This window comes from Copadichromis virginalis, linkage group LG22 (genome assembly GCF_057382275.1).
Source record: "Copadichromis virginalis isolate Kocher_CV1m ecotype Utaka linkage group LG22, C_Virginalis_male_GT1.1, whole genome shotgun sequence".
Lineage (NCBI taxonomy): Eukaryota > Metazoa > Chordata > Actinopteri > Cichliformes > Cichlidae > Copadichromis > Copadichromis virginalis.
The window spans coordinates 23817349-23835018 of record NC_140638.1 but is presented as its reverse complement, the minus strand read 5'-3'; the positions used below and the strand labels follow the sequence as shown (position 1 = coordinate 23835018).

Genomic DNA, 17670 nt, shown 5'->3' with positions numbered 1-17670 from the left:
GTGGGCTCTGTCTGTTCTGAAAATGCAGCGCTTGCAAAGAAAATCAGTATTAATGCAAATGAGCCTAAAACCCAACCACTGTCGTGCTTTATACTGACAACTGAGGGTATGTGATATGAAACACTTGAACTTCTTGTTATCCAGATGCAAACGAACGCACCAATGGGCTAACACTGAGGGCAAAGCATCATGTCATTTGTATTTTGAGTACTCCAGCCCATTCATTGTGCAGGGCACTAACAGTTTATGATTAAACATCGGATATAATCATCTGTTAGCAAAGCAGCAGTTGAGAAAGCTCTGTTGACAGAATTTTGAATTTTCGCCTCATTGCAAGGTTACCATTATCTTCATGCACTTTTAAATGCGACTGCAATTTTGTAAATACTTTAAATACTGTTGATTCAGTAGTGGAACTGAGAGCCTTTAGAGCCCACTGAGACATTGTGTGCAGTACTGGGTTATACCAATAAACTTGACTAATAAAGTCCTTTTGTCATCCCAGGCCTTAGGAGATTGCAGTGTAGCTGTTGACAGTAATTTGAGTCCCATTAACGTGCCCGGATTATTCTGGAATGTCAGGGAAGGACGACAAATACGCCCTTACATCTCTTCCCTTATTCATGAGAATCAGCAGCTGTTTCGTTCACTTACCACCCTGTGTATGTTGTGTACAAGATGCTTTCATATGTGCAACACACACTTTTATAAATATGTTTTAAACAAGAGACACACACACACACACACACACACACACGCTCTCACACACACTTCAAAGGATTCTTATATATTAAGCCAATTTTTCCTAAAGTTGTAATTAGAGGGACCCATGAGGCAGAGAGGCCTACGGGTGTAGGGACGAACAAGTGATTGCATGATCTTGTTTGTGTTTGCTTCTTGTGTTTGCGTAACAGCTGGATTGCTCTTTCAGATCTGGTTTCTGTCATTCCCTCGGTTCATTTTATCCTCCATTCTCTCTCATTCTCTCTCGGATTCACCTCAAAACTTGCTTTCAGCATCCCCCCCACCACCCCTTTTAAAGGTGACTTCCACGTAAGATCAATGAGTTGTCTTGTGAATGAGGCTGCCTCAGGACAGCCATACATCCAAACAGCAGTGAGCTCTAAATATGTGTTCTAAATGATGATCATCGTTAGGGCTGAGTATGGATTTATACCCGGCATCACCCCCGGTGCGATTTAAAATCGTATTAGGCCCTGCCATCATTTCCTGGATGGATGAGCTTATTCGCTCTCTGTGTTCCCCCATCCAGATGCCTCAATAGGATGCCTCAGCATTCCCATCTGCAATCTAAGACCTGAGAAAAGTAGAAAAAAAAGAGTTAGTGAATGAAGGCGGCCGCATAAATCTTGCAATAATGAAATTGGCGTGTTTGGTTTTAAGAAAGAAGAGTGGTCGCAGAGGTGCGGGTGTGTTTTGCGCACGAGTCGTGAAGTACTCACATCAGCTCCCAACACGAACGAGGTAGTTTGTCACACAGTAAGTCGAGGAGTACATTTTCAGTGGGGGGAGGGAGAAGCACTTGGGAGATTTACACGATTAGAAGGTAATAGTTTAGGAAAATAAAGACACAGTAAAGAGACCAAAGTGGAAAACAGTGCATAAAGAGACAGGGAGTTCATTCATGTTGGCGTCAACAAAGGTAAACGTCAAAGTCAGTGAAGGTTTATGCACAAACTGCGTTATCTGAAACAAAGCCCGGACTTATCAGCATTCTGAATTTGCAGAGATTAAATCCATATTGATCTTGTGGGTGGTAAACAAGTGCATTTCCCATAATGACACTTTTGCATAAATGCTTGATGCAGATAATGTGGAGCAGCTCTTATTCTCCATGCGATGTGCCCTTCAGTGTTTCCCGTGAGTTAAAAATGTATTTTGCTACTCCGCTGCAAGGAAAAGGGGGCAGGGAATGTGCTGTTGCAATGGTCCATCGGAGAGTTGGTGCTTAAGCAGCATTGTATTGTATTTCATTGTATTTTCCATTATTTTGACTCCAAATCACCATTTTTACAAACTTCCTCTTTCAGCAAAAGAGATGATTGATTCTAAATTATTGATTAGTGATTCTAAAATAGTCTTAGGTGTGAATGTGTGTGAATGTATGTCTGTTTCTCTGTGTCAGCCCTGTGACAGCCTTGGCGGCCTGTCCATGGTGTACCCCAACTCTCGCCCTATGGGAGATCAGTGTTGGGAAGGTTACTTTTAAAATGTATTCCATTACAGAATACAGAATACATGCCCCAAAATGTATTCTGTAACGTATTCCGTTACGTTACTCAATGACAGTAACGTATTCTGAATACTTTGGATTACTTAATATATTATCATGCTTTTTACAACAACGTGAATGTACTATTGCTGTGTGATTCATTACTGTTACTGAAGGTCCGCGACTCCGAACTGTAGTAAAGGGACCTCTGACTAATACGGCGGGGTCCCTGTCGGCTCGTAGCCGAACAATAGCTTTACTTTGTTGTGTGGGTCAACTTTTCTTGCGAGAGACAGAGAGAGGCGTTGAAAGGCTGCTCCAACGGAACTTATTGTTTTCGGAGGAAAACACGAACACGGTGTACAGTTGAGTCTTAATAGCTTACTTACAACTGGGCTCGTCAGGCTCTCTTCTTGGCTGCAGTGGTTATTATTATATTTACATGCTTCCAGCTCCCGTTTTTCCTCGATGACAACTCGTACCTTTCCACTCCCCTTTTTCTCCCTCCTCGCGCTCACAGACACATAACGTGTATGGCAGTCCATTCTCCCTGCAGCACGGACTACACTGCCCATGATGCTACATTCTTTAGAGCTATGCCTGTAGCATTCTGCCTGTTAGCTTAGCACAACAACAACGAAAAGGCGCTCTCTCACCCAGGAAACACGCAGTCGCAGAGAGAGAGCGTCGCCCTGTAACCATGGCAACCGTAACGCTGCCGCCTGGAACAACAGAATGTAGCTGTCAAACAAAACCCAAACAGTCCTGACCCGCGACAAAATGAAACAGGGAAGTACCGCCGTGTAATCCATTTATTTCAACAAAGTAACTGTATTCTGAATACCACCTTTTTAAACGGTAACTGTAACGGAATACAGTTACTCATATTTTGTATTTTAAATACGTAACGGCGGTACATGTATTCCGTTACTCCCCAACACTGTGGGAGATGAGGATAGACTTAAGCCCCCCCGTTTATCCAGAATTGGATAAACGGAAGAAAATTGATGGATGGAACAAACCAATGGGAGCTATAATCATATCTGTTGTAGTTTCATGAGGAAGAGGATCCAGATTCAGATTCCAGAGGGCGACAAAGTAAAATCCAAATCTTTCATCCGAGTAGTTGTCATACACAGAGCTCAGTCAGCAAACGCAAACTATGCAGACAAGTACATTAGCAGACTTCAAGTCCATACCCAGGAAGAACAAGCTAGGGTCTACTAACTACATTAATAAAAACTTAAATGAATAGTCAGACCTTTACTTTTTAAGAGTACAATGTGACAGGTGACCGACAGAAACAGGGCCATATATACTGAGGATAATGATTAGGTGAACAGATGTGGCAGAAAACTCGCAAGGATCAATAGTAAAACTATCAAACATTACAAACCCCAACAGGAGGGAACAGAACAGAAACGCAAAACCATCTCAGAGCAGGCTTTTTCTCCCTCTCTCTCTGTAGTTGTACTGTGTACACCACAAATTCATCTTTCTCTGCATGACACAGAAATTTGCATAAGTCTGTTGCTTGCTGAATTGTTCTGTCTTATGTATTTACGTCCACCTGCGCAGAGATTGAGCAAGGCAGTTGTGGAGATCCTGGAATTCCAGCTTACGGCAAGCGGGAGGGGACAGGTTTCCGTCACGGGGACAGACTGTACTTCGAGTGTCTGCCTGCCTTCGAGCTGGTGGGGAAGAAGAACATCACCTGTCAGAAGAACAACCAGTGGTCAGCTAAGAAACCCAGCTGCGTTTGTAAGTTACTGGACGACTCCCCTCCGATTCGACGTACACCTTGCGCACACGTGCATGAATCAAACACTGCTCGCAGGGACGAGTACAGGGAGGGCTGCATAATAAATTGTCAGATTATCCTTACAGTTTGCCTTGCAGAGGCTGTGGATTTTGAAACAATAGGAGGGATTATTAGCTAATTAACGCCATGAAAGACAAACACAAAGTGAGAGAATTAGAGGGTGAGGAGAAGAGGGAAGAGAGCTGACCATGCAGATAATACCCACTGTTGTATTATTGATGAGACAATAGAATGGACAAAAAGCTGCAGTGTGCAGATAAACATCACAGAGCTGAATGACAGAGAGCTTCCTGGCCCAAATGTCATTTTGGCTGCATAATACTATGAAAAAATGGGTTATTTAGTTAACGCTTAACAAAATATTACAGTCATGTTGAAACAATGCAGCCGGCTTGCTTTTGCCGTTGAAGTTGACGCTGTAAATGTGATCGCATGCTTTTCTAACGTACAACTGTTCAATTGTGTGTTTTCATAGTGAGAGAGTCGCCAGTACGTTTATTTTTACCAAGCATCTTATTTTATCCTCCTTTTCATGCTTAAATGAGATTTGTTGATTTCTGTTAGGTCCTACTGTCAGCTAAAAGTATAATGTATCCAACTAGGACACCTTAGTAAAGCAAGCATTCTTAATTTGCCTTGTCTTATGCCTTTGATTATCTGTAACCCTTTGATGAGCCTAAGAATATGTGCACGCTCATCTGGATGCTTTTCAGAAGCAATTTTTGTCCATACTGAAAACAAAGTGCGTCGCGTAATGCTCAACATATTGCTCGCCTTATCTCCTGTGCATGTAGTCACCAGAAGAGTGACAAACTGAAGAATTTAGCAATGCAACAGCTGTTTGCACTGACAAAAAATGTCAACCATGGCTTTCAATTAACTGCCGGTGGTCTAGGCAGTCTTGTTGTCTTGTGGAAAAGGGTCACAGGATCTGACTAGTAAGGCACGCATAAGCAATTACTGATAAGACCCCATGAGAAAGTGAACATGAGTGCCTGAATCATCGTTCAAGTCTCACTTTGTTCCTATCCAGACTTAAATGGTAATGTAGTCTGTGGTGTTTTTACACGGTCGACACATTAAATTGCTTGAATAGTGGGGACAGGAAGGTGAACACAGCAAAAGTGGAGTTATTCTAAAATGTAACATGTATTAGGTTGCACGTCGCCCGAGGTTGTTGTCAGCACAGTGGTGGTTATTGGAGTTGTCTCCTTCTTTTGAAATATGTCTACGGCACGTGTGTCTTGAGGTGGTACAGATTCAGTAAAATGAATCAAGTCATAGTGGCTTGTTGTCAGCAAAGGAAATGGAATTTGCCTCTTGTTTTCAGTCTCCTGAACAATTCTCATTTTTATGTTGCTTATCTGTATTTCTTCCTCTCACCCGCTGTCTTTGTCTCTATCTCTCTATCTCTCCTATAGTTTCCTGTTTCTTCAACTTTACCACTCCATCGGGGGTGCTGCTATCTCCCAACTACCCTCAGGAGTACGGAAACAATATGCACTGTGTGTGGCTCATCATCACCAACCCTGAGAGCAGAATCAATCTGGCCTTCAACGACCTCAGCATGGAGAAGCAGTTTGACTTCCTCTCCATCAAGGATGGGGGAAAGGTAGCGCATAAGCGGATGTCCTCGCTTACTTTGAAAGGCTCTTTGCTGACCTGTCTATCAGTCATGGTGCTTGTCAGCAGGAAAAGCAGCCTCTGTAATTATGCGTACAAGCTAAACAACCTTTCTTCCAGTATCACTGGACTTTATCGCTTTATCTGTCTACCTCACTGTAGGATCCGTCTGCTCTTGTTTTGGTTTTTTTAATGGTTTTAAGCTGAGTATAGCTTTGGTCTCAGCAGAAAATCGTTATCTGTCTTTGTCAGGCTGAATCTCCTATCCTGGGGACCTTCTCTGGTGATGTCCTGCCTCCTCCCATAACAACCAGTGCGCATGTAGCCCGTTTGGAGTTCCTGACTGACCACACCTACACAGACAGAGGCTTTAACATCACATTTACAAGTAAGTACCTCAAAGGAGATAAAGTGAAGTCTTTAAAGCTTATCACAAAAGCCCACATTGACTGTTGGATGTTTTGTATTCTCAATTGTTTGTGCATGTTTTCAGTATGTGTGTGTGTGTGTCTGTGTTTGCGCGCACATACAATAGGGCTCATGAATCATCCACAGTATCTCTGTGCGTGTCTCCCATAGACTGCATAAACTGGCTAAACATTACTTAGACACTCAAAGAAAAATGACAAACTCTCACTTTATTGTCTAAATAGAAACTTGACGTCTAAATAAAACCCAAGCGAAGATGTAGCATCTTTACCTGACAGATGCATTTGCACCTGTGCTCATTATATTCTGTTCTGGGTAGCTGCTGACTTCTGAGGAAATTCTAGAAGCACACTGGCTGCAGTTCTGGTAAACCGTTTTTATGGTTATACTTTGTTCTGAGTGTTGGAAGCAGGATTCATTGCATGCGCACTATTGTGTTATGAGTCTGGTATTGAAATTCTTCTACATTACACCAAAGAAAATAACTCGGGAGGGAGCGTCTAACCCTCACTGAGCCGCAAAGTGTCGGGTAGTTAAGGTGCCTTTTGCTAGAAAAAATCTAAATTTTTTCTCCCGTCTTTAATTGAGAGCACACTCATAGTAGTTTTCAAATGTAATTAGTTAATATTTATCATGCAAATCAAGATTATGAGATTATTAACTAAAACCTAATAAAAGATTCACTAGCTGCACCCACGTCCTCATTTATGTTTGACGGCGTTTTAGTAGGTAAAGGTGAATGGCTTGGACATGAATTGAGCTGCAGTTTGGGGAACGCCTCGAAGGGGACTGGCGGCGGCTCCCAGGCCTGGCAGATTTCCATGCATTAAATAGAAGTGAAGAAGTTAAAGAACTGAAAAGGGGAGCAAGGGTGGAGCATGTAAACGAGAATTAACAGCTTGTAGGACTGGGGGAACCTATATAGATGAGAACTGGAAAGAGCGTGTTCGTAGGCGTGGTCCCGCTCCTGAAATTCAGATACTTAATCTCCAACTAAGAAATAGGTGCCAACCCCCCCCCACCAAAAAAAAAGATGAAAAAATGAACAGAATCAATATAGTGTAATTAGAAACCAAACAATACAGTCAACATGATTAAATATTAAAATATACAGAAAATGTCTACCATGGTTAAGGCCAGATTTGCTAACTCAGTGTGCCAGCGCGACCTGGGTTTTGGCGTTAAAAAAAAGTGCTGTTGGTATTTACGAAGGGAATGCAGAGACAGGATTGCGTGTAGGAGGTGGGAGCTCAGAGGTTTTTGCTGCTGACCCTGTTGCAGTCGTATTTCTGAGAATTCCTTTCGCAAGTTGTAAAATATGGTGAGAGATTAATGAAATCAAGCCTGCAAGCTGATATAAACATAAATACACCGATACTTAACACTGCAAAAAAAAAAAAAGCACATCTTGTTTTTTTGCGCATGATATTGAAATAAACCAACTGCCCTCGTTTTTAGTAAGCAGCACCACCTTTGTAAATCATTCATAAAACTAACCACACCTACAGTACGAGTACTGTAGGCACTGCACTCAGACGCTAATTTGCCACATTTAGTCATTTTGAGCCATATATGTCTTATAGTATGAATCAGCATTGGCATACAAGTTTTGTTCTCACACTTAACAAAGCCCTGAAAGGATAGCTGCAGCTGGGTTTGTGTTAGGATATTTAAATCAAATCCCCTCCATGACAGAGATCTCTTACTGTTTATTTATATGTTCATTAAATGCAGTGCACAGTGATGCCTGTTTACAGTATACTGTGAAGATTGCTCATCCTGTTTCAACTTAACCTCGGCTCTCACCAAAATATCTCTTTGATGTTAATCTATATCAGCTCAGCAAGGCCAGAATGCTTTCAACCCCCCACCCCCCCACCCCCCCACCCTTTGCACGAGCTCATTTGCAGACGCGACATCAACCAAGCCCAGGTGCATCTGGAAAGCCACAATGTGGGCAACACATGGCGGCTAATGCATTAATTAGCATGCTAGATGAATAAATAAATAACCGTGCCGAACGAATGCCACGAGCAGTTAATTGAAGATGACGGTTTGTTCCTGAGAACAGTGTCATCTAACTGCAGGACGGTTTTTGAGGAGGTTGTGGGGCTGAGCACACAACTTTCATCATTCATGTTAATTAAGGACATGCCAAACTGTATTTAGGCAATTTCCAGCGCGTTAATGAATAAGATATTTGTGATGGATGAGGTGTAGCTGGCACTTGGTTTGGGTCCAGTAACTACAGAACAGGGATTCATCAACACCTACACGCGTCAAATACCTGCATGTGTTTACAAGAGTGAGAGTAAGTGAGAGAGATAGCAGCCGAGGTGATGTATTTGTTTACAGGCCGTGTTTCAGGGTTATGACTCTTCTTGTATGTCTGTGTTTCTTTGTGCTCTTTCTACTTGAAATTTCATCGAGAGGCCTGATTGATAAAGTTGTGAGGCTGCATGAAAGCAATTACCCTTGTTTGTTTACCTCACGATTACTTCAGCAGTGTCATCTGGCACTGATGATCTGCATACGGTGTGGTTTCCCACCCTGTAGAATGACTGCAGCAGGGTGAATCAGTGTGACTAAGTGAAACAAATTCCCGCTTGTTACATGCTGGAGTGGCTAAGTGCTGACGGTACAATGACAGAAAAAGTTTTGTCTTGAAACTCAAGCAGTTATTTTGGAGTCTTTACACAGGACAGCATGTGATGTGGATTAATATCAGCAGAATTATAGACAATCTCTTTTTCCATTTCATTATCAAGCAAAGACTTTAAGCAACAGGGAAAGCATTTTTCCTGTTTATAGCTAATGTATTAAGTAGTCTGTTTTTTTTCTAAAGTCTTCTAAAAGCTGACTCTGTACTCGTCACTAACCCCCATCTCTTCTCTGCACTTCCACAAGCGTTCCGCCACAACGAGTGCCCAGACCCGGGTGTGCCGGTTAATGGGAAACGCTTTGGAGAGAGCCTTCAGCTGGGCAGTTCCATCTCATTCCTGTGCGAGGACGGCTTTGTTAAGACCCATGGCTCCCTGACCATCTCCTGCATTCTCAAGGACGGCAATGTGGTGTGGGACAACGCTGTTCCTCGCTGTGAAGGTGTGTAAGAGGGCTCATGTGTACCGTTAGAAGAAAAAAAAACTTCTGATAGCTCATTACCCGGACTGTCCTGGAGGTATAACACAGCTAAACGGGAGAATATATCCTTCTGAAGGGGATTCTGGCCCCCAGACCTTATGCTTGACACCCCTGGCTTACCATTTGTGGCTGACACCTAAGCAGTTGAAGAGATTATTGGAGGAAAATGAATCCTTTTGCTAAAAGATGCCTGAAGAAAAATATGGAGCAGAACAAATGAAAACCCCTTCCTGGACAAACATACGTACAGCTGCAGGGACTTCAAAGGTTTAGATTACACGCTCCAATCGCTCTTAAATATCCTTTTAACCATATTAGGGAAAGAACAAGTACATAAAATGTTACCAGTAATAAGGGAAGGTTGACCCAAGGGGAGCAGGGAAGTCAGAGACGATCTATGATCTACATTTCATATTGAAACAAATTGCTCCCCTGTTTCTATTTCTGCATGTAACAAAGAGCTAGAACCTTAGTGTTTATATTTTATTTATTCATTACATTTCTCTGTACAGCAGACTAGTAAATTGTATATATCAGAAAAAATCCACATTATTTATTTATTATATACTGCACCTTGTTACCTTGGTATTCACTCTACTAGTTACTTTATGTCCTTCTAAAAAGCACTTCAGTAAAATGTATGACCCTCTATACGCAAAATATCCAAGGTTCACAGGATGTCCTGAAGATAAAAGACTATTTGGTTAGATTAGATTAGATTAGATTAGATAGAACTTTATTAATCCCTCGGGTGGGTTCCTCTGGGAAATTCGATTTCCAAAAAAGCACAGCACCGACAGAAGTTACAGAGTTACAGAATATTATATATATATATATATATATATATATATATAATACACACACACACACACACACACACACACACACACACACACACATATATATATATATAAATACAGAGACAATATAAATAAAATATACGAAGGGGATAAATAGAATAAATAGGAATAAAAATAAAAATACAAGTGAATTGCACATTTCAAGTATTGAGTCTATTGCACCGTTGACTATTTACAAAAGTATTGCACAAAAGGTATTGCACAGTGAGGTGAAGAGGCACTACAGCTTAGTTGTTCCCCCCTCCTTTGTCCTCCTGTTTCCCCTCCCTCTCCCCTCCAGAGAGGAGTTAAACAGTCTGATGGCGTGTGGGACAAAGGAGTTTTTAAGTCTGTTAGTTCTTGTCTTGGGGAGAAGCAACCTGTCACTGAACAGACTCTTCTGATTGTTTATGGCCGTGTGCAGAGGATGTCTGGCATTGTCCATAATGTCCATCAGTTTCTTTAATGTCCTTTTCTCTGCCACTGTCACCAGAGTGTCCAGCTTCATGCCGACCACAGAGCTAGCCCTCCTGATCAGTTTCTCCAGCCTGGATGAGTCCTTCTTTGCTGTGCTGCTCCCCCAGCACACCACAGCATAGAAAAGTACTCCAGCAACCACTGACTGGTAAAACATCCTCAGGAGCTTCCTGCAGATGTTAAAAGACCTCAGCCTCCTGAGGAAGTACAGTCGGCTTTGGGCTTTTTTATACAGGTGCTCTGTGTTGCATGACCAGTCCAGTTTATTGTCCACCCACAGCCCGAGGTACTTGTACTTGTTGACCACCTCCACCTCCTCCCCCTCTATCTGAACCGGCAGTGGACCTGCTCTAGACCTCCCGAAGTCCACAACCAGTTCCTTAGTCTTTGAGGTGTTGAGTTGCAGGTGGTTTGTGTGACTCCATGCGACAAAGTTCCTCACCAGACTTCTGTACTCCTCTTCCTGATCATCCCAGATACACCCCATGATGGCTGTGTCATCTGCAAACTTCTGAATATGGCATAATTCAGAGTTGTAGCAGAAGTCAGAGGTGTACAGGGTGAAGAGAAGAGGGGACAGCACAGTTCCCTGTGGTGCTCCTGTGCTGCTGACCACTGTGTCAGACGTGATGTCCTTCAGCCTGACGTACTGTGGTCTGTCGGTGAGGTAGTCGGAGATCCAAGCCACCAGGCAGGGGTCCACCTCCATCCTGTTCAGTTTTTCCTGAAGCATACAGGGCCGGATGGTATTAAAGGCACTGGAAAAGTCAAGAAACAGTATCCTGACCGTGCCTTTTCCCCCATCCAGGTGTGAGTGGGCTCTGTGTAGGAGGTACAGGATGGCATCCTCCACTCCGACACCCGCCTTGTATGCAAACTGTAGTGGGTCCTGGGCATGTTGTACCTGTGGTCGGAGGAGGTTGAGGAAGAGCCACTCTAGAGTCTTCATAAGATGTGACGTCAGTGCCACCGGTCGGAAGTCATTCAGCTCATTGGGCCGGTTCTTTTTGGGGACCGGGACGATGCAGGATGTCTTCCATAGGGCGGGCACTCTCCCCAGTCGCAGACTGAGGTTGAAGACTCGTTGTAGCGGCTCCCCAAGTTCAGCAGCACACGCCTTTAGCATCCTAGGACACACCTTGTCTGGGCCTGCTGCCTTTCTGGGGCGAAGCTTCCTCAGTTGTCTCCTGACCTGATCCACTGTGACACTGGGAGATGTTTGGGAGGAGGGGAGGGGGGGAGATGTCTTGCTGCTGAGAGAGGGATTGGAGGAGGGGGGTGTCATGGTGTCAGGAAGGGGGGGAAGCGAGGGAGGTAGGAGAGTGGGGATTGGACTCTGTAGTGAAGGTGAGGGTGAGGGTGGGGGGGTTGTGGGCTGGTCAAACCTGTTGAAGAAGTTGTTGAGTTCGTTTGCCTTCTCCACAGTCCCCCCCACTGTGCTTTTCTTGATGTTGTGGCCTGTGATGGTTTTCACACCATTCCAGACCTCCCTCATGTTGTTCCTCTCCAACTTCTGCTCCACCTTCCTCCTGTAGGTGTCCTTTGCTTCCCTCAGGCAGCGTTTCACCTCCCGCTGTGCTGCCTTCATCTCCTCCTTCACTTTGCTCCTGAAAGCCTTCTTCTTCATGTTGAGGACAGCTTTGACTTCCTGTGTTACCCACGGTTTGTTATTAGGATAACACCGTACCGTCTTAGCAGGGGCGACCGTGTCCACACAAAAGTTGAGGTAGTCTGTAAGACAGTGTGTCGCCCCCTCTATGTCCTCACCATGTGGGCTCAGGAGCACATCCCAGTCTGTGGTGTCATAACAGTCCCTCAGAGCATCCTCCTTTTCTGGGGTCCATCTCCGGATGGAGCGCGTTGTGACCGGCTGCCTTTGGACGAGGGGTGTGTATTGTGGCTGTAGGTAAACCAGGTTGTGGTCTGACTTCCCTAGTGGGGGAGGGGGGTGGCTCTGTATGCATCTCTCACATTAGCATACAGTAGGTCAATTGTCCTGTTGCTCCTTGTGGGACAATTCACAAACTGGTGAAAAGCAGCCAGAGTAGAGTAGAGTCCAGTGTGGCATGGTTAAAGTCTCCAGATATAATAATGAAAGCCTCGGGGTTTTGTGTCTGAAGTCTTGCTGTGACTGTGTGTATTTTCTCACAGGCAGCTGTTGTTGTGGTTAGAATAATAAAAAATTCTAACACACACACACACACAAAAAAAGTTCAAAACTAAGTTCAGAATACGCCTTGCAAAAACAAACTAAGGAGAAAAAAAAGAGATTAAAAGAAATATCTGTACCAGTTTGGACTTTGATGTCCCAGTCCCTCTGAATGCTTCTGCAGTTCTTATCTCCCAATGGTACTACCCAGCCAGCTATTTGCCTCAAATACCGCCAAAAAAAAAAAAGTTTTTGTCACCTCTTGTATACAAACGTTAGCAAACTTTGAATCGCGAGTAGTAGTTTTGATGGTATAGCTAGCTAAGTATGCAAAAATGTTATAAAATAATACTAATAATAGTAATAACTCCACCTGAATTAGATTTTTCTCAAATAGTTAAAGGAGATATAGTTAATTACTCCATTCTCAGTAACTTTATGTCAGTGACAGCTGAGCTCAAATTGAAGCTGGTGATGACCCGGAGGCTTTGTTCTTTCCAGTTTGTGATGCAGCGGCCATAATTTGCTTATATAGAGAGAGCTGAACAATCATCTCTGCCTGACTCAATACTCAATGAACTATCCCCAAGAAGTAGTTTAGTTTAGATAATACTCACCATTAACTAGCCGCTTTAAGTGCAGTCACCATGGCTGGAGCTCCAAGGGACTTAATCAGGTTCTCTGTCTGTGATACGCAAACGAGGCACCACTATTAAAACATGTCACAACCCCCCACCACCCCACCCCCGTGTGCCACAGCAGTTTTGTGTTCCTCCATCTATCATACCCCTGCGTTTGTAGCCTAATGCGTTTTATAGATGTCCTTCAGTATGCTGAGTTGGCTGGTTAAATCATTCCACTTCAAAGGGAGCGAGGAGCTGGCACAGTAACGAAGCCGTCCACTGTGCCCGTGTGCTCTGGTTAAGGATAGGCAGTTAAAAGGAGATGCGGCAAAGAGAGCTGTAACAGAGATTAGGGTGCAGGAGAGGGGTCGGCGCACTCAAGTGTCTTTTGTGCTAGCGATCAAAGACGTCCCATTTCGTCTTTTTGATGGGAGAAGGGCTCGATGATATGTTTAAAACCCTGACTCCTTGCATAGGTGGCACACAAATGCGTAATAAATGCTCATGTGCACACAGACACGCAAACACTGACACGCGTGTTCCGGGAGAAGCGGTTAACCTTGAAGCGCGCTGTCACCAGCTTCCATAAGATAAACGTTGGCAGGAAAAAGAAATGGGATGAGCCCCAGCTGATGCATGGGAACATCTGTGGGCAATGGCATACATCATCCAGGATAGACGTGCATTCATTTTTTATTTTTTAATCTGTTCTTTCTCTACCTCTATTTCATCTCTCTGTGTTAGCCCCGTGTGGAGGGGATCTGAAGGCTCCCAATGGAATCATCCTCTCCCCTGGCTGGCCAGAACTATACAAGGAGGCCCTTAACTGTGAATGGATCATTGAGGCTCCTCCAGGCTACCCCATCAAGATCATCTTCGACAAGTGAGTCACCCACATAGCAACTGCTCTTGTGCCAGCACTTTCTGTTTTCTCATAACAGGCTTGGATTTTTATTGCTTTTACCTTCTCACTGTATCACTGTGTTCTTATATCGTTATGTCTCACTTTAACCTCTCCCAACGCCTTTCCTTTATCGGAGTAATGCAGTAGATCTAATGCACTTCAACACATCCACCAACCAGGATAATACTGCTTTATTTACTAAAGTCCTTCAGAGGGGTTTGATGCTTTCATTTGATATCCTGAGCCCTAAGTACGCAAACACACACAATGCAAAGGGCTATGTAAGTTGAGATGGTCTGTCAAGAGGGACTGTGGAAATGGGAGTGGATGTAATTTGTCCTGATATTTGAGAGAGAGACAGTTGTAGGATCAAATGCTACATCAGTGTTTCACTGAGGCTCATCTTCGCAAACCCGGCTCATCCTGAGTGCTTCCACGACAGCGGGCCATGCAAAATGAATAGCGCGTAAATGTTTGTTGCTCTTTAATTTTTATGTAACATCAATAAAATATCACAAACCGCTTCATTTAGATGACACGGTTCTGAAACTAAGCAATTTATTCACGCTTTGAAGATGAAGTGGCTCAGGCAACAAAGACAGAAACACACATACATGCTATTGAAATACTGTATACACCCACCAAAGCCAAATGTCTCAGGATTCTCCAAAAGCAGCATCACTCGCTTTTGTACAGTTACCACTGTTATTACACTGACTGGCTAAATGTCAAAAATACATTTTTAGATGGGATTCTCTACATTGCCTGTTTTTGGTTAAGACCATATTGATTCATTTACTTTACAAATTGTTCATTTCATCAAGTTTTATCCAGCTAGTCAAGCACAGATTAAAACATGAAGTGAAAATGAGCTCTTTGTCCACTCTTGATCTCTTTTCCCTGATAATTTAGCAGAAGGCAAATATATTTATGGAATATGAGAAACCTTATTTTTGATACAATCTACTAATGCAGATCTTACCTTTAAACTCCCGTCTGTTCGTTTGATATTCTGCTTTCGTGCTGCTTAATTTCAAATAAATGCACAGAAGTCCCAGTGGATATGTCACTGTTGTGTGATGGTGTGGAGCTCCAGGGCAGGCTCCACTTTGTCTGATTTGTAACCGAGCTTTGCATTTATTGTAGATCTGACTTAATAATGAAGACGATGAGGTTTGAATTGAGATGCTCATGTAAGACAGACTAGTTCACATGTACATTTTTAGCATGATTATGATTGTTTAGTTCTTTATTTTCCCATTTCATTAATTTCAACAATCATTTACTAAAGGCATACATTATTGTCTCGGATCTTGTGAGGTGCAGTCAAAAAAAACTTTGCTTTGTGTTTTCAGGTTTCGCACCGAGGTTAACTATGATGTCCTCGAGGTGCGAGATGGACGTTTTCCCTCTTCACCACTAATTGGCAGTTACCAGGGCACACAAGTTCCCCAGTTCCTGATCAGCACCTCCAACTTCCTGTATCTCCTATTCACCACTGACAAGAGCCACTCTGACATTGGCTTCCGTATACGTTATGAAAGTAAGGGCCTACCACGTTTGAACACAGTGACACAGGAAGCAGTTTGTTCACTTATGCACCACAGACGCTAAAAGAAATACATCTGTTGCATATACAGTGGGGGAATAATTATTTGTTTGCTCACTTATTAATAAATGAGCAATCTCTAATTTACTGAAGAGAGACAGAATATCAAACAAAATCCAGGAAAACACATAAATACATACATAAACATTATAAATTGATTTGTATGTCATTGAGCGAAATATGAATTTGATCCCCTACAACCAAGACCAAGGAGCTGTCAAAGGACATCAGGGACGAAACTGTTGTCCTGCCAAAGGCCATTAGCAAGAAGCTTGGTGAGAAAGTGACTGCTGGTGCTGTACTTTCCTCATGGGGTGTGGATGATCATGAGAAAGGTGGTGGATCAGAATAAAACTACACAGGAGGAGCTTGCTAATGATTTGATTACACCTGGGACCAGAATCACCAAGAACACCATTGATCTCACGCTACACTGTGATGGACTAAAGTCTTGCAGCACTACCAAGGTCCCCCTGTTCAAGAAGCCTCATGCACATGCGCAACCTAAGTTTGCCCATGAACAATGATTCAGAAAAGGCTAGGGAGAAAGTGCCAAAACTGAGCTCCAATCACCTGCTGTGATTTGAAAGTTGAGTTGAAACTATGAGTTGAAACTATGAGTTTCTAAGCAGCAGCCACGAAACCTAAAAGATTTAGTTTCTGTAAACAGGAGTGGACCAAAATCCACCTGTTGACCAACTACAGGAACTACAGTCTTACTGACTGTTCGCCAACAAGGGTTTCTTCGCCAAGTATTAAGTCATGTTTTTTGATCGAATACGTATTTCACTCAATGACATGCAAATTGATTTAAATAACCTTTATGCAGTGTTGATATTCTGTCTCTCTCCATTAAAATGAAACTATCATAAGAATTAGAGACAGTTTGTTTCTTTGGAAGTAGGGAAACTTTCAGATTCACCATGGGATCAAATAATTGTTTCCCCGACTGTAGATTGTGTAACCTATTTTCTGTACTGCACGTGTGAAAGCTATTCAGTTTTGGCTGTAGATGTAAATGTAAATTCACCACGATGCCACTGTTATTAGAATACGCATAATCAGAAAGAAAATGGGTTTTTCTTTCATATATTTCTGCCCTGACATATTGCCAAGCTCGAGACTGTATTTACCCTCCCATGGTTTCACACTTACACATTTCTACCTAGCCTCGTTCCCACCTTTGCAGCATATACTGGCAACCTTTTCCACTTTCTCTGTGGCTAAATCTTTGCAAAGCTTCAATAATTCACTATAAGCACAACTTCACCACGCGAGGTGGAGCGGAAAAGTACTTTGAAAACTTCTTATTGGTTCATTTCTGTGGAAAAATGATATTCGTTTGAATTATTTATAAGAATCGTTTGATAAAAGTAAATTGCCCTTCAACATTTGTTGACCTCCTCGTAACCCGTTATGATAATTACACTTGCAGGTGAATTCGGAGCCTTTTGTGTCTGCCTCTGATCAAATGTCATTTATCCTTTATTTTCTCTTCACTCTGCAGCCCTGCAGCTACAATCAGATCACTGTGTGGATCCTGGCATCCCCGTCAACGGGCAGCGACACGGGAACGACTTCTACGTCGGAGCTTTGGTGACATTTAGTTGCGACGCAGGGTACACGCTTAGTGACTCTGAGCCATTAGAATGTGAACCCAATTTTCAGTGGAGTCGCCCCCTGCCTAGCTGTGATGGTACGTTCCATAATATTGACCTAGAAATGAATGGTCCCCCTGCCAGATTTCTCCCCACTCATAAATGGGATTAAAGCTAAAGTCATTGTTGTGTGTTGTTAGAGATGAAACATGAGAAATCATTT

The 17670-nt window shown here is 43.0% G+C and overlaps 1 protein-coding gene across 1 annotated transcript in view; it reads left to right on the top strand.

The window, feature by feature from the left end:
• Window positions 1-17670, top strand: part of csmd2 (CUB and Sushi multiple domains 2) — a 280093-nt gene that overhangs the window by 155138 nt on the left and 107285 nt on the right. Inside the window, exons 14-20 of the mRNA XM_085446711.1 lie at window positions 3812-3994; window positions 5477-5667; window positions 5931-6066; window positions 9015-9209; window positions 14081-14219; window positions 15596-15783; window positions 17357-17545. Of these exons, the coding sequence (XP_085302837.1) occupies window positions 3812-3994; window positions 5477-5667; window positions 5931-6066; window positions 9015-9209; window positions 14081-14219; window positions 15596-15783; window positions 17357-17545 (1221 nt within the window). The remainder of the gene's footprint in view (window positions 1-3811; window positions 3995-5476; window positions 5668-5930; window positions 6067-9014; window positions 9210-14080; window positions 14220-15595; window positions 15784-17356; window positions 17546-17670) is intronic.